This window comes from Miniopterus natalensis, chromosome 5 (assembly GCF_054644295.1).
Source record: "Miniopterus natalensis isolate mMinNat1 chromosome 5, mMinNat1.hap1, whole genome shotgun sequence".
NCBI classification, from domain to species: domain Eukaryota; kingdom Metazoa; phylum Chordata; class Mammalia; order Chiroptera; family Miniopteridae; genus Miniopterus; species Miniopterus natalensis.
Genome location: NC_142085.1, coordinates 68,545,606 through 68,568,327, shown reverse-complemented (window position 1 = coordinate 68,568,327; position 22,722 = coordinate 68,545,606). Strand labels below are relative to the sequence as shown.

Below are 22,722 nucleotides of genomic sequence, written 5' to 3'. Positions count from 1 at the left end.
TATTTGTTGATGATTTCTGTTTCTGGCTTTTATTCTTACCCTTCCCCGAACATATGTGAGAAGCTGGATAGTATGATGTGTTAGTGTTTCTGAAATTTTACTTTTTACATTTGACTTCTGATGTGAATAATGGGTAGGGAGAGTATTTTGTGGTATGTGGTATTGGTTTGTGAAGTATTAAAATTACTTAGGCAAAATTATTACCAAACAGCATTGGTAGAATATGCATATCACACATATATGTTGAATCATATAAATCAAAAGTTTGTTTTAATCATACATTTCACTGTTAAGTTTTAGTTAAAAACATATCGACATGTAAATTCTTTATTAATGGAAATAATTTTCTAATAAAAGATAAAATATTGTTGAGGAGGCAGTGTTTATTACATTACATATAAGAAGGACAGGCTCTTCATTTATACTTCCTGGAGCCACACTGGAAATCATGGAAATATTATTTGTCCCTCTGAATTTCAGCTTCCTCATCTTTACAGTGGGGATAATTGTAGTACTAATCTTACTGCTTTGTTGTGAGAATTAAATGAAGTAGTGCATATTGCGTTAACACAATTCTTCGCATATATATATTAAGCACGCATTAAACTGAAGCTATTTAAAAAAATAATTCAAATCTAGGTGTGCTGAAATCAGTCAGCTCAAAATATGTATTAAATGGAAGGCAAAAAGTAGAAATATCAAGTATTGCAGAATATATGTACATTTACATCTATAAAAGATATGAAATTTAGGACCCAACTTTTTCTGATTTCCCTAAATCTGAAGTGATTTTTATCACATTTATTGTTTATATTTTATAGTTATTTTGTGAATTGTCATTATTTATATTTTTTAATTAATAACTTTATTAATTATAGTCTCAGTATATTGGTTAAATTTCTGATCCTCATTTTACTCTCATTCAGTATTTTTAATAGATTGGATATCTTAACATGGAAAACTAAGCTATTGTTCTACTCTTTAAAATAAAAAAGTTGACAGTATTATGACAAATTTGTACTTGTTTTAACTATTTAGTTTAACCTTGGTTTTCTATCAAGACATATACACTGGAGTCTTGTTATAATGCTACTTTATGGTTCATATGTAAAAAGTGTGTTCTAAGTGAGGCTGTATTTACCCAATATTTGTCTTAAGACCCCAGTGTATTTTGCTAATGATTACACAATATCATCATTTTCCCTCTCCCATTATTAGTCTGTTGTACTTAAAAGATGTCTCCTGCAATTGGTAATTTTTCATGAAAAACAGGAGATGAAATGCTTACACGCCTTTTTAAGCTATGAAACAAAAGAATTTTTTTCATAAAACACTGTGCTATGTGGGTATGTTAAGAAGTAGAAAACATCCAAATTTGCAACAGTGTAATGCTCAGCCTATTAAGTTTTAGATTGGAGATCTCAGTTTATATGCACTTATATTTGTACTGAGTTGCCTACACCAAAATGTGGATAAATTGTACCACAGGCTTTTTACTAAAGTGCTTTGGTAAATACACAACAAATTCAAAGCTTAGCCCTAATGTACCATTAACTTTTTGCTACTCATGATCTATTGGAATTTAAACCAATTGATAGTAGCTAACAATGCATTCAATATCAGGAATAATTTCTTTATTGAAGCAATATTAAATCTTTGACCACATAGAGTTCTTGGCACATTAAAAAAAGAAGAAAAGTACTAAACATTTTGTTCAAGACAAGCTGTATATTTTAAAACTCTTCTTTCCCTATATATGTGTGTACCTATAATGATGTGTGTGAGAATTATTATCGGCACACATAAAATAGTTTGGGCCGATTCCTGAATGGATTGTAAGAGAGAAATATTCTCTATAAAATCTCAGCAGGACTTTGATTTGATGCACACATGCATTGTCCAGCTCTAACATTGGAATGTTCTGTTATTTTTTTTATGGTTCTAATATGTCGTTGTCCATTTGTAATGCAGTGTGTTGTACTTTTGGATGATAAAATGAGAATTGGTATTTTTGAACAGAAATTTGACAGGAATGAATGATTAAAGATTAACATGAAGGCATAAACATTTTAGTGAAACCAAACAAAATCTATGTTATTCCCTAGCCAACAAATCTCAATTATGCCATATATATATTCTAATCAGAGCCCTTAAAATATTTATTGTTTTTTTATCTTACCTTTCAGATAACCTAGGTTTGAGAAGTGAACTATGAGTTCACTACTCATTTCTGGACTTTTTACTGTAACTTAATCTTAACAGGTGGTTGTCTTCATCATTTTATGCCTTCATTCTTTTATTTCTGATACTGAAGTAAAATTATGACCAATTTTTTCTCCTATTGTAGGGCTACCAGAGACCAAGCCACTACATTGCAACTCAAGGTAAACTTTACCATTTGTTATGCGGCAACCAAGCTTGCTTAGTCATCCATATGGTGATGTTTGCAATTTTATCTAAATTGACTGAAGAAAAAAAATCATCTCTTCTGAATAACCCTGCTCTTTATTCAGTTGTGTGATACAAATTGTTTTATCTGTGTAAAATGCATGTAAAGCTTTATTTTTTAATTGCAAGTAAAAGAAAAGCTGCTGGTAGTTTTTGTGATTCAGTTCTTGGTATCTGATGTCCCAGGGCAGAGGAATTATTTATTTTTGATGAAAGCAAGGGAAGTCTCATCTCATATAAGGTGCTTGCTTCCTTGTAGCAGTCCATCAGCCTGGAATGCAGCAAGACCAATGTTGTTATAATGAGTTGTTAGACTATCTCCCCACAATTTTTTTTACAAGTCAAGACTGAGATAAAACAAAGGGCGAAAGGGAACTTTGTTAAGTTCATTCTTCATGGAAAATAAGAAGAAAGTAGGGAAAACTTGTTATCGTGGCACATTGGGGAGTAAAAGTATCCTAACATCAACAACTAAAACACCTTTAGTTATCTCTCCAAATTGACCACTGGTCATTAGAAGAGAAACCTGCACATCTATTGTACAAAAGAGGAAAGTGAAACAAAAGCTACATTACTCTTTGACAGAGGTCATTTTTTAATTGTTTTTACATCTTTTTGGAGTATTTAATTATATATAAACTTTTTAAAGTTAGAAAATCATTTATGGTGAACAGTATTCTAGTTTTATGGTAATAACTAGAGTAAAGCCCAGAAGAAGCTTTTGCAGTTTGGAGATGATACTATAAGTATGTTTCTTCATTAACCCTAAACATGCACTGTTTATAAATGATGTGTACATATGTAATTGGTAATACGTTTGGTTGATAGTAGCATAATCCTGTTTTCAAATATATTTGAAGATGCATTAAAGTAACTTAGACAGATATAAATAACCTGGAAATGAATGGTATCTTCTTCTGAACTGTGAAATAAAGAAGACAAATCTAAAAACAAACTTGTACATGCCTATGTTTTTGCCTATAGTGTGATTTTAGATAGGAACTGAATTTTAAGTACTTCAGTGACATTTTCTGTTAGATCTTTAATTTTCTTTTTTGGTTTATTTCATTTACATGGCTTTTAAACTTATCTAAATTTCTTAGTAACTATAAAATTTCTCTGATAACATAATATTCAAATTAATTTTTTAATAGGCCCAGTTCATGAAACAGTATATGATTTCTGGAGGATGATCTGGCAAGAACAGTCTGCCTGTATCGTGATGGTTACAAATTTAGTTGAGGTTGGCCGGGTAAGAAAAATATACATGTTTGGGTTTTTGTTTGTTTGTTTGTTTTTTCATAAAACATGAGTATAACTTGAATAGAAAAACATAAATTTAAAATGTAATATTCAATTGTTTAACAAAAATTATATGCATAGCATATCAAATGAATGCTCCCATAAGTGAACCTTGGATGAATGAGAAATTATTTGATTTCTCCATTAGTAATAAAGCTTTGATTTTCTTCATTAGTAATAAAGCTTTGATTATATACTTGAATCTAATTGCATTTCAGGCTCATATATTTTTATGAGATTGCACAAAGTCTTTTTATTGAATGTGTAACATTCTTGTCTCATTTATAGATTTTTAAAACTGTATTTTAACTGTGACATGAAGTTATCACTGAAATTAAATCATCTTGGTTCATATATTACATTTTCAGGTTCACCTATGTCTTCTTCTTGTCATTTAGGTTAAGTGCTATAAGTATTGGCCTGATGATACTGAAGTGTATGGTGACTTCAAAGTAACTTGTGTAGAAATGGAACCACTTGCTGAATATGTAGTTAGGACTTTCACCCTGGAAAGGGTAAGTACCCTAAGTTGTATTTTAAAACATGTATATTGAAACTCATGTTTCTCTTAAAATTCCTGTCAAGGTATGTTTTGACGATGCTATAAGTCCATCCGTTTTTATTCATTTACTTCACAAATATTTATTGGGGAGCATACTATGTGTGAGGCATGTTTATAAAACCTTGGGACACATTAAATCCTTACTCTTGTGGAGCTTACAATCTGTTGAGGGGAGACAAGCAATAAACCTTAATAGATAAGCAAATACATCATATTTTGTGAAAAGTACTACAGAGAAAAATAAAGTTGGGAATGGAAGTAGAGAATATTGCTGAGGAAAAAGAAGAAATGGTTTACAATTTTAAAAGGATGATCAGTAAAGGACTTACTGAGAAAATAACATATAAATAAAGGCCTGTAAGACGTGAGGAGGGGAGTGATTTAGCTACTGTATCCCAGGGAAGTTAACCCAAAGAAGAATATTTGTGATGGAGGGAAGATTCATTTCAGACACCCTGAGGCATGAGTATTATTGTCACAATGAGAAACAGCCAGGAGCCGAGGGCGTTCACAGATGAGAAGGAAATATGAGATGAAGTCAGAAGTCATAGAGCCAAATAAGCGACGCCTTGTAAGCCATTATGATGATTGTAGCCTGTATTAAAAGAAGGTAGGATGCCGTTGAAGGGTTATGAGCCCAGGAGTAGCATAATCTGACTTTTATTTTTAACAGGATCAGAAAGACTGAAGCAGAGTGGGCAGTGTAAGGACACTGAGGTGGGATGGAGAAGCAATGAATTGCAGTGCTGCAGATGCCGTGGTGGCATATATACCTTTGTATATCTACAGAGCTTTAAAACATTAATGTCCTTTGACCAAGACTTCTCCTTCTGGGAATCCATCATGAGTGTATTTTAAAACTTCAAAACAAAATATTGAAAATTTGAATCCTGAAGTGAATTAAGGAAAGATCATAACATGATCCATTATGATTTTTTTTCTAAGCATACAAAGATGTTACAACTGTGGTAGTATATTTCATTATGTCAGTGCATTAAAGGAGTAAAACCATGTGATTTTATTAATAAACATTGTAGTGCATTTAATTTGATTTAAACAACATTTATAATAATACTCTAATTATATTAGGGAAATAAGAAGAGTACCGAAACATGATAAAGGTGATTTAACAATATCTAGTAGCATGTGTGTTAAGGAGTGACAAATTAAAGGCATTGCTATTATAATCAGGAATGTGACGTGGATAATTGTACTCACTAGTATTCAACATTTTAGGAAGCTCTAGCAAATGAAATAAGACAAAAGGACTAAACTGCATTACGATTAGAAGAAACAAAATTATTTCTAAATGAAAGGGTTTTATACCAAGAAAACTAGAGATAATATTTTTTAAATGGAACTAATAATCATTTAAGTTACTAATTCAAGATAAATATTCATAAATTCTAGCTTTTATATTAATAATAAACAGAGGGTAAACATTAAAAATATATTTCACAATAATAAAAAAATTCTAAAGTATCTAGGAATACAACAAAAAAGATACAGGTCCCTGGCGGAAAAAAAACACAAAAGTATATTGAAAGACATAAAATAAGATGAATAAATGGAGATATGCGACATGCTCCAGAGTGGGAAAACTTGCTATTAGTACCACATTATGGATTTAACGCTATACTAATGGAACATCATTGGGTTTTTATTTTTAATATGCTTTCTTGTATTTAGAACTGGAAACCTGTGATTTTCTTATGAAAATCACATATTTGAAAATTACATTGGAAAATTTAAATAAAAAGAATGACAACAAAGCATGTGCTGCCAGATATTAAAATTTACTAAAAAGAGCAAGACCCTTATAGCAACTTCAGTAAAAGGGTTAATGTAGAGGAGGTGAATTAATATGTAAAATCAGGTCTTAGAACAACTTACAGATTTTTCTCACTAGAGTTGACTTTGAACGTAGTAACGAAAGGGATTTTTCCATTTGTATGACTCTATGGTGATGTTTATAATTGTTGCCCTGCTTTCTGTAGGGTCTTGTACTAGGAACTGGAATTAAAAAGAATAATTTGACGTGATCACTGGCTTCCAAGATTTGGTGGTACTGGTCTATACAGTATATAATCTGAAAATAAACTTTCTTGATGTTTCATTTATTTCATGCAATTTTTCTGACTATTCTGTCTGAACAACTGAGATTTCACAGATAAGCTCACAGTAGAGCTGGAATTGTATAGATTATAGTAGGTGTATTGTTTTTTGTTTTTTAGCTTTTGTATTTTTACTACAAATGTGGATTCTGAAAAATAAATTCTGCCACACTTCATCTATGCTCTCCAAGCTGTGCTACCACTTCCTACCGGCTTCTTTTAACAGAAAAGAAGGGAAAGCTTTGAAATGTGCATTTAAAGGTTTCTCTTAAATTAACCCAATAGGAGAGAGGCACAATAATGGATGCTTCATCTCTTTCATTTTGTATTTTTGTTACTATAAATAATGCTCTGTGTGCTGAATTATTTCACAGAGTTCAGAAAAATAGGCTGCCCAAAGAATAGTTTAGCTGTCTGTATGTTTTTATAAACCAATCTAGAGTAGCACTGTCCTGGAAAATCTCTACATGCTACGCTTCAAAACCATTTTCAACATGGATAAGCAGGGCGTTAAAATCTCTTCGTGAGGTGAGAAGCTAGAAAGCTGCTTTTATAAACTACTTGCGTACTCGGTGCCTTGGGTCAACAGGGCAGCATTTTCGCTTTTCTCTTTCTTCCCTTTCCCCTCATTTTATGTGTTGTCGTTCCCAGTAAGGAACAAACTGTCAGAGTAAATAAAATTTACCCAGACTTATAAAAGCAAGCGAGACTTCTAATTTCCTTTCTCTGCCAGTTGTCCGACAGTCAGTGTAAGCTCCGGGCCATGTCAGGCCAGCCTCCCTCCTTCAGAAAAAACATGATCTTGGCACATTTTTCGCTGTTTTCATCGTCAGCCTGGTCTCGCACTCATGACTGTGTTTTCTGACTTTCTTTCGAACCGTCTGCAAACGCCGCCCCCGTGTTGGCAGAGGGGGTCCAGCGAGATGCGGGAGGTGAAGCAGTTCCACTTCACGGGCTGGCCCGACCACGGCGTCCCCTACCACGCCACCGGGCTCCTGTCCTTCATCCGCCGGGTCAAGTTCTCCAACCCGCCCAGCGCCGGCCCCATCGTGGTGCACTGCAGGTGAGCGGGGGGCGGCCTGTGCGCGCGGGAGCTAATGCGGGCTCACGGGGGCGGGGAAGGGAGGGCAGCGACGAGAGGAAAGTGAGCTGAAAGGAGAATATAAAATAGAAACTTTAAGAAATAAATACAGCCATCCTGATGTGCGTGGTGTTGTCCACAGCGGTGAGTGTAGAAACTGCTTTTTTTAGTGGCAACATCTGTGTTTTGGGGTTCTTTTATTGCTTTTGCAAATCCCATATTGCACGGAATGGCAGGTTGAAATTGAGATTTCTTGCCAATCTAGTAAATTCCCAATAGAATCCCAGCTTTTAAAACTAAATTTGAGACATACAGAGTTACTAAATGGCCTGAATTGCAAGGATTTGTGCTATAAAACAGCTATTGAAGAATTTTTTTTAAAAAACATCCATCAGAGGACCTTGAAAACTACATCAGTGAGATCCAGCAAATATATGCCAGAGAAACGTGAACATTATATCTAGACTTTCTTCTGATTAGAAACTTCTCTTAAAAAAAGCACTCGGAGACACTAAAAGCAAATTACATGGCCTCATTTTGAGATGTGAACAGAAAAATATGTACTGAATTTGAAAGGCTTTTTCTAAATGCTACACACCACTCTCACATACTGTCTCCTCCACACTATATAATAGTTAGTACTTAAGCTTTTTTTTTTCTTTCTGAAAACCCATCCTATTCAGAATTTAAATGATCGGTATAAAGGAGGGGGGAAAACCCCACTGAGAATGAAATACAAGTAAGTCATCCCATAAGAATCAGATAGTATGTACCCTGAAAAAAAATCTTAATTCAATCCTCCTAAAGAAATCTGATAATATTCAATTACTTTTTTGTCTCAAACTCTGGGAACAGTGATTGGGAGACAGTAGGAAAAAAGAGAGAGAGAGAGAAAGATAAAGGGAAAAAAAAGAAACTGAGATATTCACAATATATTTTACTTAAATTTCTTATAGAACAGTGAGTTTAAGAGACGTGACTAAACTATACAGTGAAGAAATAATGTTAATAGTATGTCCATACATTTAGAAAATGAGATGAATAGGTTTTCAGCTCAGAATTGTCTTGAACTTATCATTAGTTTTACTTTCCTGTGAATTGCTTGCTTCAGAAGGGCTCCAAAACCCTTAGATGCTCTCTTGAAACAGAAGTGTCATTTTTCTACTTAGACTCAGATATCTCTGAATTTATGGAAAAGAGAAAGCAGACTACAAAGAGAATTCCCCCTCCCCCCAAAAAAAATCCCAAGTATATCTTGTTTGCTCCATTGACTTCTATTTATAGAATTGGAGAAGCAGTCCTAAGGGGTAAAATTATCAACAGTATATTATGATTCAAGTACTGAATTAAATACCTTAAGATAGTGGCTATCTTAGTGATCTGTTAAGAATTATACTCTAACAATTCACTTATATTTTTCCTTCAGATTTCCATTCAAAATAGTCTTTCTACTATTGGTCTCCTTCCCATTGATAACCACCATTTTTTTCCCACCCTCACTATTAGCATTTACCCTGCATTGTGTCTCCTCAGATTTCCCATTGAAAGGCTGTGGAATTAGTATCCTTAGCCTTGGAATTTACAAGTCTGTTGGAATGAGAGCCAGCAGTCTTGCATTTTGCCACAAGACCCACAACACATGAGTGTTAAAGTCTTTACTTTGGTGTTAAATGTTAAAGTGTGAATCCATACCTTGATCAATTCTATGAATTTGAAATTTTGTGCATTTGATTTACATAAAACGAAGACTATGTAAGAGAGCTATGGAATTATGTACCAATTATATCTTGTGCTTTGTTAAATTAATTCCACCTATCTGAAAGCCGAAAGAATCTTTATTTGAGGTGGCATAGACCTGCTTCCTGCAATTCTTTAGATTTGTTTCATTTTTTTCAGTGCTGGTGCTGGTCGAACTGGCTGTTACATTGTGATTGATATCATGCTGGATATGGCTGAAAGAGAGGGTGTTGTTGACATCTACAACTGTGTCAAAGCCTTAAGATCGCGTCGTATCAATATGGTCCAGACAGAGGTATCTTGACTGTTGATTTACTTTTAGTGGGGGATTTTTTTTTTAGACTTTTCCAACACTTTTCAAACAAAGAGTCCATGTTTTTTACATAGAATCAATATTAGCTCATCAAGCTAATACTGGTATTTTTATTAATATTGGTGTTTTAGTTAACATTTAGATATAGAGAAATTTCTCAGTACTCTCTCTCTTTGATGACAGATACGTTTTATTAAAATGGTATAAAGATTTTATTTTTCTTTCAATAGGAACAGTATATTTTCATTCACGATGCCATTTTAGAAGCCTGCTTATGTGGAGAAACTGCCATACCTGTCTGTGAATTTAAAGCTGCATATTTTGATATGATTAGAATAGATTCCCAGACTAACTCTTCACATCTCAAAGATGAATTCCAGGTATCTGCTATTTCTGTGTCCTCTTTTATGAGCAACTTATTTCATCTTGTTCTGGGCATTATTAATTCTTCTAAGGAAGGTCTTTCAAGTCAAATTTATAACCTTTGACCCGATTTTAAGTATAATATAATACCTGTCTCATTCATTATACATATTGTGGAGTCACTTTTGTATTAATGAGCTTATATCTGCTATATTATGAAGAGCAAGTGAGTTCAGACTCAGAGAAGAGTATGGGGAAAAGATATCATAAAAGTCAAATTTGTGTATATTTACAACCTTCTTTTTAATTCAGCTTAATGAATTTAGCCTTTGGTGTCACTCAAAATGTGAGATGAAAGACATTAGTAATAATAGCTGAAGTTTGTGCTAAACATTGTTTCTAAAAAATCCCAAATGTTTATACTACCCTTAAAACATCCATGAAGGTATATGACTGAAGTCAGAAGTACCTCTAGAAATATAATACTTTGATTCTTTACTCATTGCTCTTGCCAGTGTACCAGAGCCTATCTCTAAATAGGGCAGATGTTCTTATGAATGATAGTTCCCAACTTCAGTGATGGGTCATTATCATGGGACACTCTGATTGCATTATCTCTGGTTAGGCAATGCATTACGCGGGTAGCTGTGTTGTTTGACTTCTCATTTTAAGAAGAGGCTCCTTCTACAGTGCATGTATATTTTCTTTGTCACTCCTCAGGCTTCGTTAGCTTTAACTACAAAGTCTATCATCTGTCATAGTTGTAAATGCCATTGCCTTGTACAATTCCTTCACTTTCTACTTGGCCTCCTAAATACTTTGATGAATCTGTGTTGTGCTATTAAATGGGTCACTGTCTTTTAACCTGGGCTCCCTTTTCTTTTTAGACCTTGAATTCAGTCACCCCTCGACTACAAGCCGAAGACTGCAGCATAGCATGCCTGCCAAGGAACCATGACAAGAACCGTTTCATGGACATGCTGCCACCTGACAGATGTCTGCCTTTTCTAATTACAATTGATGGGGAGAGTAGTAACTACATCAATGCTGCTCTTATGGATGTAAGAGACTGCTCTCTTTGTTAGTGTAAAGTGTCATGAAAAGCTACATAATGCAATGAACACTGGCTGGTTTTCCTTTCAAGAAAATTAAAATGGCCTATAAAGGAAAATTGGAAACTTTCATTGAAATACAAAATTCTTTTAGAATGATTTTGAATTTTCCCTACAGGGATTCTTAGGAACTGTAAATTTTAAGCTTTATTGTAAATTTGGAGCTTGATTATCAATTATTATATTCTGAACAAGAAATATCTTCAGGTGAAATTTTTTTAAATCTTAAATATTTGCAGAAGAGAAAATCATTCTTATCTATTTTAAATACAGTATGGGGGAATTTTAAAAAATCACAGAATGCCTTATCTTTCTGAAGTTGTATTCACTTGGGAAAATTTTCTCTCTGACTTTTAATGTTCCAGTAACTTAGAACTAACTTGTTTTATTGGCCATTAGTTAATACAGACTATTTTTAAGTAGCTAGGAAAGACATGGAAGGTGTCATGTTAATATATCTATCATAACAAAAGAACTGACTTACCCCACTCCAGTCCTCATAAGCTGTAGATGGAAAAGCAGGTACTCAGCATGTTAGCACTCCATAGACAGAACAACATGGGAAGAGAATTCTAAATTATGTCTTTAGCCACCTTGCTTTGGTTACTTAGGGAAGAAGCAAGAAGGCTCTCAAAGTTCAGAATCCTTTTCAGCAGTTTTGCCACCTTTTGTAAACATTTCTAGTTTTTGCTTCTTAGCCTTTGGAACCATAGCAAGGAGAAATTAGAAGTCAGAGGTTACTGCTTTGTGACTAATAATGAAGCTTTCGCTGTTGTTGCTCCTGTTGTGTTTTTCAAAATTAACTTGTGATAACAGACTTAGAAAAACCCACATTCTGCTTCTAAGGCTAGTCTTTTAGCCAGTTTCTTTGCTCTTTTTTAATGCTGCAGAGCAGAATACTCTAAAGGCAAGCTCGAGTGGAAAGTTCCCATCCTTGCTGTGACCAGAGTTTTGCCTAGCCATTAATTATTTTCATTGAAATCACATTGGATTCTCATTGTACCATTTATTCCCCTTTTAATTGTCTGGAAAGGCAAATATGCTAAATACAGAGAGAAAATATTCAAGACATTTTGCTTCTGAGTCTAGATTTGGAATGAACAAAGACGATGTGTGAAAGGGGGAAAAAGAAAAGATACTGACGCTTTTCAATTTTGTCTTTGACATCTCTGTCAAATTTTTCTTGATTTCCAGGTTATTTTCTGGTTAATATGCAGAACAAACTGTTCCTACTCTCTGCTTAATTCCCTGTGATTCAACAAATATATTTAATAATGGAAACTACCCTGTGGATTTAGTAGTATAGTTGGGGCTTCAGAAAAGTAAGGTTTGATTTGACTTGGAAGAACAGGGCTCATTGGCAACACTGCCCCGCCCCTAGACCCATCCTCATCATCAGTGTGATATACCCTTTGGCCATGCCTGTGAAGGATTAGGAGGTGAGGCCAAGGATTCTGTGATTTAAAAGCCTTAGACGTGCTCCCGTACTTAAAGAGAAAAGAAATAGGAAATCTTCAGTGTCTCCCATATCATCTCTTCCTCATCTATCTCCCCTCCCCTGTGGCTCAAGAAAAAAAAAATGAGTGAACAGCTATCAGCCTCCTTTGACTTACCTTCCCATGGAGCAGACATTTCATTGGAGGGAAAGCTTGCTGTTTACTTCTGAGCCTTTCTCGTGAGACTTAATACTTTCTTAGGAGGCATTCACTCCAGTGACAAATGGAACTTTGTAAGGTGGTGAGGTCATTTAGAACCAGCCGGGTGAATTACTGCCACTCACATTTATCCTGCAGGCCTCCATGGAGTGAAATACCATGATTAGCAGCATTTCCCAAATGGTAGTGAATCAATGAAGTTCAAGGATCAGTTTCTACACTCATGTTAAGACACTTTAAGGAATTAAAAAGGTAGTGTGATATAAATGTGTTAGGAGATTACTGACAGTTTTTATCAGCATTAGGAAAATCTATCTTGGGTAACTAGTTATTTTTTTTTTTTTTTTTTTACAAACCATTAGTTGTTGCATAGAAATATACCTTTCTATTTTAGTGTAGAACATCAATCTGCAGAATAAGAGATTGCCCAGGCCAAATGACCATTGCCTTTCCTACCCCTTCCTTCTGGAAAGAGATAATGTATTGTATCCCAATGAAGGGTCACTTGGCAAGTGAATACCTATTCCCTCTTACGTGGGGCAAAGGAGATACTGGAAAAATCTTAAATTATTAAAACTATGTTTGTGTTTATTGATATGCATTAAAAATGCCCAGAAACCTAAGGGAAGTGGATTATCTTTAAGATGTACAGAATATTCTCATAATACCTGTATAATGTAAGAGCACGTAAGTTTGAGGCATATGTGGTTTTTCTTGGCGTTGAGAACCAAACAGTTTCATATATTACAGTTGATAGATGATTGTTAGAGAGATAGATAGGTACACATATACACACATACCAGGAATTTTGTGCCGACTTTGCCCTCAGGCTCTCAGGCTGATAACCTTTGGAAAACTGAAACAGCCTGATATAGGTACCTCATCGAGGACCTTAACCTCAAGAAGTTATTTAGTTTCTTCTTTTCTATTTCTCCTGTATTTACTTTTCTCAATAAAGTCAAACTTAAATTCTTGACTTGATTTGCTGTTGAGGCATCAAAGTCTTACCATCAAACTAATTACCTGTTCCAGTACAGTCCAGTGGTTCAAATCTGATATTCCATGCCTTGTACCTCAATCTGGCTCCGTCTCCATGTGAAGCTATTATATCTTACTGGTACTATGTTAAAGTGTATTGAATCTTCTTGTACAACTGATCATGCATGTTAAGTTCTTATGTTTCTCCATCTACCTTATTTCTTCACAGAGCTATAGGCAACCAGCTGCTTTCATCGTCACACAATACCCTCTGCCAAACACTGTGAAGGACTTCTGGAGATTAGTGTATGATTATGGCTGTACTTCCATTGTGATGTTAAATGAAGTCGACTTGTCCCAGGTTAATGGTTATGGATTGCTTTTTGTGTATTTATATACAACTTAATAACATAGTAATAAAATGCCTTATACCACCCTAGTTAGAAAAAAATCATGCTCTTTTTCTTTCAAAACATTCATCATCTAGGGCTGCCCTCAGTACTGGCCAGAAGAAGGGATGCTGCGATATGGCCCTATCCAAGTGGAATGTATGTCTTGTTCAATGGATTGTGATGTGATAAACCGGATTTTTAGGATATGCAATCTAACAAGAGTAAGTCATTGTTTAATCACTCTAACTGAGCTGATCCAGAATAGATGGATCATAACCATGACCAGGTATAATTCCATTCAGACAACATGGAGAGTAGAATTAATAAGCATTACATGATCAGTCCCAGAGCTAGTAATTGTCTTATAACTTAGTACTAGAACAAAAAGCACTCTAAAAACAGGAAAGCAGAAATGTTGGAAACTAAGTTTTCTGGTCAACTACTGGATTAATATATTCCATCTGAAAATCTAGATTCAGATGCACTGGCTTAATTGAGTTTATTGTCTGCCTGGTTCCTGAGCACATGTAGCTATAGCTCCAACTTGACTGCATGTTTTATTAGTATTGGCATCCAGCTCGGAAAAGTCATACAGTTAAAAAATAATAATATAATAATAATAAAGACAGAGAAGAAGCTTTCCTCTTGGATCAGCCATTACAGAAGGGTTCCATGTCACTATTCCAAATCCAGTGTATAAGGGAGAACCTTGGGCATGAAAGAAAAGGTAAATCACAGACATCATTGATTCTCTTCCCACTTAAAATTGTATCTTTCTAAGTGTCCTAACATTTCACTCTGCCCAGATCTATGGATAGAACCAGTGCTGCTACCACTGTGCCCTTTCCCAAGAGCAAATTAGCAACTGTGTCCCCAAAGAGTCCTTCTTTTCCTGACTACTCATGTGCTTTATGCTAAAGGGCAAATTAAGTTTGACATCTCTCCTTCAAAAAAAACAAGAAATGTTAATAAAAAGTGATGAGATTATGTAACTAAATAACAAGCAGAATTTTCAAAGGAAACATTAGTAACTTCCATGAAGTTACTCTTTTTTAAAAAATTACTCTTTCTTAAGAGCAGCAGCTCTCTATATCTCTATTATTTTAATTGTGTGATTAGGATTGTCATATTTCAGTGTTTTTCATATCAAAATGGCTATATGAATTTCTGGTTAAGTAGTCTATATGTATGTAAGTATGAATGGAGGGTAAGATTTTATACAATTGTCTTGCTCATTTTAGTGGAGAAAAAGATAACTTCAATCATGTCATAATATTCATGCATATCTTAGATGTTAATTTAAATGAAATCTCATTATGTCTGCACATCTGTTACATTATGGTTCTAGTAATATTTTAGCTGAGAAACCGTAGCTACCAAACTAAGAAAGAAAGATTTGTCTGTTAATTGAGCTTTTTATATGAAAAATATTTTAGGAACAGGGACAAAAATCAGTGTTATATATGTTTTGTCAGCATATTTGTTTGTTTACTCTCCTCTATATTTGGTGTTCTGGTCCTTATTAGTGCAGGATTTTTTTTTTTTCTTTTTTCTATCTCATCATTTAATGTCATTCACATCATCAAATATTTAGCGCACACCAAAAGGAAGTTGGGTGTTGTGCTAGGTAGGTCCTCGCCCTTCAAAAAGATGCAAGAGCCCCCGTGAGCTGCCTTATGGAGATGTAGACCCGATGCCTTATGCTATGGCCTACTCATGTATCGCATATTTTTCCTTAACAGTTTTATTTGAGGTTTTTATTCATTCATTCAATAGTACTCTTCGTTGGAAATTGTTTTGTTTGAGTGGTACAGAGTTTAGAGGGAAAAGAGAGAACTTTTGTTGTTTTTAAAGAATTTATATTTTATCAGGGAAGGCAGGCATTAAACAACTAATTAAATAATCATTTATCTACAGATATGAGTAACTTTATAGAGAAAGTACAGAATACGAAGTGTTTGGGTGATTTAACATAGCTGGGGGACCAGAGACTTCCTTGAGGTAGTGATTTTTAAGCCAAAATCTGAAGAATCGGTAGGAACTATTCAGACAATGGGATAACCAACTATCTTGGTTAACACAGGACAGAGAGGATTTCAAGACACAAGAGTTTTAGTCCTAAGACCTAAAAAGTCCCAGGCAAACTCAAGACAATTTGGTTACTGTTTGGAATTGAGAAGGGCAAGCAAGAAGGGAATGTTCAAGACAAAGGGGAATATATGTGTGTAGTCCCCAAAGCAAGACATTCCTGATAAATGAATTAAAAGGTTAGTGTGTCTGGAACTTGAATGCTGTGTTCAAGTAAAGGGAAGGTTGAGAAAGAAAGTGGAGCCAGATCATGTAAGGATTTTAAAGCCTTGACAGTAATTTGAATTGTATGCTAAGATCATTTGGAAGCCATTAAAGCAGAAGAAAGACAAGATCAAATTTGCATTTCAAAACAATCTTGTTGCCTGCAGTAAGAATGATTTGGAAGGAGATCAAAGTTCATTCAGGGAGATCAACTAGGAGGTAATTACCATAACCTGTGGTGGGAGTGCAATGATGTCAGTGGCGATAAAGAGAAGAGATGACTGAAAGTTATTTAAGAAGTATAAACATTGGACTTGATTATTAGATAGGGGATTTGAGGGAGAAGCTTGTATAAAGGATACTGGTCATGTTTCTTGCTTCTGTAACTTAGAACGTTTCTGCACTGACACATACATATTTAGGATTTATAGACTCGATCCAGTGTAAATGTCATTTATATCATGGTGTCAAATTGGTATGAACCCATTGCTTTTTAGTACAATTTCTAGTCCCTACTTACATAAAAATATTTTTTCTCCACAGCCACAGGAAGGCTATCTGATGGTCCAGCAGTTTCAGTATCTAGGGTGGGCTTCCCATCGAGAAGTGCCAGGCTCCAAACGATCATTTCTGAAACTGATACTGCAGGTGGAGAAATGGCAGGAGGAATGCGAGGAAGGGGAAGGCCGGACGATCATCCACTGCCTGTGAGTTTGGCAGCTGACCTGGCCGGGGAGCCTTGGTGCTCATTTCCTCACTAGCCTTCACGTATTCCGTGCTCGAGCACTTCACTCACATCTTACATAACTGCATAGATATTCCTGTATCACGTTTCCATAATTAACTGCTAGCTTTAATTTTCATCTATTTTTTTAAAATCATTTATTGCGTAGTTTTTGTAAGATTTAAAAACTCTTTTGAACGCTGCTTTGAACTACTTTCCTGATTTACACAGTTTGCAAATCTATCAAAATCTCAGAGCATCTAGTTTGGCAATTTATGCCTATAGCATATTTCTAAGCATGAGCTACTGAGCTAGAATCTTTCTCAAGGACCCTTCTTCTCTGCCCTGTACACATTCATGCGCACATATGAAGCAAAATTAAGACACAAATGAAAAAAATTAAAAAGGTAATATTTTCTTTTCCAAACATATATCTTTGTGTGACCTATCGTCGCCCAAAACTTCCGTCTGAAATGCCTTTGCTTCCTTCGGTTCTAGAAATGGCGGGGGGCGCAGTGGCATGTTCTGCGCCATTGGCATCGTCGTTGAAATGGTGAAGCGGCAGAACGTGGTGGATGTGTTCCATGCGGTCAAGACTCTGAGGAACAGCAAGCCCAACATGGTGGAAGCCCCGGTGAGTCAGTCCTAGAGGGAAAGGGAGCGCGGGGATTAGTCAGTCATTTACCTGCTGGCGATTTGATTTCATCCGCACCTAGGGACTCGGATATGCAAATGGGTCTTTGTGGGAACTTTGCTGCCTAATCGGTGAATTGCTGAGGGCCCCCTCCTACCCACATAAACTTAATCACATCACTTAAACCACTAACGATGAAGAAAACGATCTTCACTAAATTTGGAAAATGTACAGGATATTTTTTCTATTTATGGGCAATAACCATTTGCTACAATAAAGTTTGACAAATGGTTTTATAATAAATCTAGGCTTTATTCTTGTTTATTTTGATTTTGTAAAACATTGAGTTCACTGATAAAACTAATATGAGGGGATATACTTGGAAGTTATGTCAGCCCTTTAGATACCTGGTATTTTTAAAGGGCAACTGAATTTTATTTTAGTCATTACCTATAATTCTTCATTTCTGGTCAAATTATAAATTTTTTAACTGTCATCAGTGACAATTTTCACCTTTTACCAATTATACGGTGTAGTTCCTATGACGCTACCTAAATTTGCCAGAGCTCATAAAATCAGAACTTAGCTTACAAAGTACAAGCAGATAGGTATGTGTATGTGGGAGTGTATCTAAGTGAAGCTGTATAAAGAATAAGAAAGAAAATTAAACTTCTCTAGCACATTTCACTTCTAAAGAGATGTCTGTGGGTTACACATATGTGCATGGTGGGATAAAGTCAGGAGCAGCTGTGTAGTTTATGCTCACTGCAAAGTAAACCAGAAAAACCAAGGCATCACTGTTGCTTGCCCTACATTTATCAAGATGATCAGATAACTACAATGAGCAATTCAATAAGCTTTTAAGTGTTTCACCACTTCCTGCGCATGGATTATTCACACAAGAGGTGCATTGCTTCCTGAGACAAAATCTGAAGAGGTTACATTTGTACTCTTTCACTTTTAAGAGTGATGACAAACTTGTCCCCTTCTACAAGTCCTCCAACCCCTTCCACTCCACTCATCTTTAAAGTTATTGCAGTTGTCCGAACAAGGTCATGTTGCTTTTGACTGGGGTGTTGGCATTGAGGGATGGATTTGAGGGATTTTTGAGATAGAACTCTCAGGCCATCTTAAAAAGCAAACTCTTAGCTTTTTCTGACTGACTTATTTCACTTAGCATAATATTCTCAAGGTCCATCCGTGTTGTCGCAAATGGCAGCATTTCACCCTTTCTCGTGGCTCAGTAGTAGTCCATTGTATACATGTTCCACATCTTTATCCAGCTCTCTATCGCAGGGCACTTTGGTTGTTTCCATGTCTTGGACACTGTGAATAATGCTGCAATGAACATAGGGGTATAGATATCTTTGCAAATACAGGTTTTCAAATATACAGATCTTGTAACATAGAAACCCACACCTGAAACCTGTATGTTCATATTAACCATTGTCACCCCAATAAATTTAATAAAGTGTTATTTTTTTTTAAAAAAAAAAAGCAAACTCTGCAGTCTGAAGATTTCTTAATGTAAGCTCTGCCTCTATATCTCAGATCAAGTCATCTTAAAATCATCAGTGGGGTCACTTCTGGCCTCAGAATTCAAATTTCACCTCCAAATTTCACTTTGATTTTTTCCACCATTACTTTAAGGAAAAAATTATACGGTTAAACCCTGCCGTTCTAAAACCTTCCAAAGAGTTACTATTTACCTTTAATTTATGTCCCATGAATTCTGACAAAACTCCCCACCCCCTGATTTGTGTTTCATCAGGGTCAATTATTAGTTCAGTGTGCTATTGACTTGTACTGACAAGCTTGGTAAGGAAATTTAAGTGTAAAACAAATTGCTACAGACTGATTAAAAAGACATAACTGCTTCAAGCACTTTTGGGTTCTTCAGATGCACTTGCCACAGTGGTAGGCTAATTTAAATCATGTCTACTTGATAATTAGGGTGGGATTGATAAAGACCTCTTGGGGAAAGGTTTTATTGCCCTAGTTTATTGCTGGAGACACCTGGAAGTTCACTTTAGAAATAACATGAGTTTCACATTATTCTCCAATTCAGCCTGAATTTTACCTATTGGGATTGAATTGGAACTTTTTTAATAAGTTACATATTATAAGTCATAATTTGTAATACAGTCTCTGAATTTTTTCAAATTCTAAATAATGAAGCAACACATAGATGAACTTAGAGGAAAGACAGTTTAAACTCAAAAATTTTATTGCTATCTTAAATAATAAAGGCAGCAGAAATACGTTTTCAAGTATAAAGAAGCTCAAAAAAATTTAAGAACCTCAAACCATTTTTTAAAATTTACTTGAATACTCTGATGGACCAAAAACTGTCAAAAAGTAAGAATTTGGAATTGTAAAGTGGTAGTTTGAAGTGACTGCTTTTTTTTCTCCTAAGAAAAAGTATCTAAAGTGTGGAGCTATATATGCATGTATTCACTGTAGCATTATTTATAATAGAAGAAAAACTAATGCAATTAATAGTCAAACAGTTCATCTGTTAGACTTTTATGTAGTATTAAAAGAGGTGTTAACATGGGGAAAAGGTACATAATGTTACACAAATATAAAATTATATCCTCAGATATATGTAGGCAACTGTATTTATTCTAAAGTAATTATTATTTCAACCATGCATAAAAAAAGGACTGAAGCGAAACTAAGTCAGTGTTTTAACAATTTTATTTTTTGATGATAGAATTATAAAAATATTTTTATGATTCTTTATATTTTTCTATACTGGCAAAATTTTCTGTCATGATCAGTTATTACTACTATAATCAGCTTTAAAAATACTGGAGGTTAAAAAAAAAAGATCCAGAGATACAGAAGCATGCAGCAGACTGGCCTGTTTCAGAGGGAAGCTGGGGGCAGGAGATTAACCAGTGAACTTACCCGCATGCATGAATAGCGCCTGGACAGACAATACTAGTTCTGGGAATGTCCGGGGGTGGAGGGGAGTGAATAGGGGCAGTGGGCAGAGGGCACCTATAATACTTTCAACAATAAAGATAAATTTTAAAAATAGAAAAATACTGGAGGTTTTTTTAATTTGATTAAAAAAATATATAAAGCAAAGACAACGCATCTTTTTACATTGTCTCTTTTAAACAGCAGTCATTAAACTCAAATGTAAAATGTGGATTCCCAGATATCCAGCTTGTGTACGGAGAAAACAGTTTGTAACCCTTGACTCCCTAAGCGGCCGCGCCGGCCGGCCTGCTCTCACTCTGCCCCTCCGTGTTGTCCTCAGGAGCAGTACCGCTTCTGCTATGACGTGGCCCTGGAGTACCTGGAGTCGTCGTAGTGGGCCAGAGCGCAGCGCCCAGGAGGAGCCCGCCCGGCCGCTGAGCCAGCACCTGTGCGGAGAGATTTTAACGTGGGGGGTGGGAGACTTTTACATTCGAGAGGTAAAAGTATTTTTCTTATGAAGTTGTGTAACTAAATAAAAAGGACTCAATTAGTTTCTATTACTGTATGAAAGCGTCGACATTTCGGGCCACATAAACTATATTTAATAAGAACCAGATTCAAATGAGAACCTGCTGGTGTTTGTACAGTGAATATGCGCCTTTTCTCTCCTGGTTTCAGTGGAGCAGCCACTGCGTGTTGCATGAATTAAAACTTTCTACGTGGCGTTTTTCTCCCTTTTTTAAGATGAAAGATGTTAGGTCTTTAAAGGAAGAAGAAAGAAAAGCTGTGCAAATTCATAGTAAAGTTCATTTTTTTATATGTTTTCAAGTGTAGCACATCTCTAGATAAATATATAAATATATATAACTGGCTTATTTTCTTTTAATGTGCAATGATGGCTGGATCATTTAAAGTTCTTTTTAGAAAAATACATAAGCCAAAGACTCAAGTGTAAATATGTCTATATGGAGAAAGCACATTATATTTATTGGTTACTGACATTCCTTTTTTGATGGCTAAAATACTACCACCACACAATCATTTTTTTTTTTTCCTGAAGCTTTTTCTTTCACTAAAATCGATTGTAAACGATTTTTGTAGATTATTTTTTGTATGTTTTAGTGTAAGTAGCAGATAAACTTTTTATTCATAAACCAGGAAGCGATGTTCTTTATAGTGATTCTCTTGTGTACATGCTTGTGAATTAAATTTATGTAAACACCTTGGAAATTGGGTCTTTTAATATAGGACCAAATTAAAACATTTTGCTGAAAATGTATAATTTCACACAATTTCATTAGGTAAATAAATAATGGTTTGGTGATCATACATGAGAGTTGAACACATTCAGAAGCCTTGCTGGTCGTGTGTGCAGCGTAGAGCATAGCCTTTTAGCATCATTTAAATTTTAAAGGAATTGATCTTTTCAGCTTATGGCCAAGCACTGGTCAAGAACACAAATAGCAGCATTTATGCTTTCAGGGTCAAGTTTTAGCAAACCGTAAACTGTCAAGGTGATAAAATGTTTCTTTTGATGTTTACATGCACAAGCTTTGGGTTCTGACCATAGAAGGTGTGAACAGATTAATGCCAGATCCCTGTCTTGTGCATTGTCACAGGATTTTCAAGGGAACCTTTCTAGATGTGGTCTCGTTCACATGCTCCGTGTAGCTGTAACTAAACATCATCAGCTTGCAGTTTGTTGTTGACTAAAGCATTCCAGTACCCTCTTTCTAGGTTGCCAGTACATGACATGGTGCTTATAAAGATTTAATTAAAGTAAGAGTGAAATAAAATTTTTATAATTACATCAGGTATTGTTTGCACGTCATTTCCTCCTAATTTTCATGTCTGCTCCCAGTTAAATACCCTATTCCCAGTGATACACGTAGACCACAAAAATTTTATTAGAAGTGAAACTAATTTCTAAGCACAAATTTCTTTTAGTTTTGAAAACTGAATTTCAGTTTTTAAAATTGAAAACAACTGACATCAGTTGTTTTTGAGTTTCATATTTGTATGTCACTATCCTTTTATATAATCTATATTTCCTTATTTCTTTCTTATAGTAAACTTGACAAATA

At 35.1% G+C, this 22,722-nt stretch overlaps 1 protein-coding gene across 2 annotated transcripts in view; it reads left to right on the top strand.

The window, feature by feature from the left end:
• Positions 1–22,448, top strand: part of PTPRK (protein tyrosine phosphatase receptor type K) — a 434,061-nt gene extending 411,613 nt beyond the window's left edge. For both annotated transcript variants that reach the window (XM_087817607.1, XM_087817606.1), the window contains exons 19-30: positions 2,348–2,384; positions 3,603–3,700; positions 4,149–4,265; positions 7,335–7,489; positions 9,404–9,539; positions 9,788–9,937; positions 10,808–10,981; positions 13,895–14,026; positions 14,153–14,278; positions 16,893–17,056; positions 17,572–17,707; positions 20,979–22,448. In XM_087817607.1, coding sequence (XP_087673733.1) covers positions 2,348–2,384; positions 3,603–3,700; positions 4,149–4,265; positions 7,335–7,489; positions 9,404–9,539; positions 9,788–9,937; positions 10,808–10,981; positions 13,895–14,026; positions 14,153–14,278; positions 16,893–17,056; positions 17,572–17,707; positions 20,979–21,032 — 1,479 coding nt within the window. In that variant the 3' untranslated portion in view covers positions 21,033–22,448. The remainder of the gene's footprint in view (positions 1–2,347; positions 2,385–3,602; positions 3,701–4,148; positions 4,266–7,334; positions 7,490–9,403; positions 9,540–9,787; positions 9,938–10,807; positions 10,982–13,894; positions 14,027–14,152; positions 14,279–16,892; positions 17,057–17,571; positions 17,708–20,978) is intronic.
• The last annotated feature ends 274 nt before the right edge of the window (positions 22,449–22,722 follow it).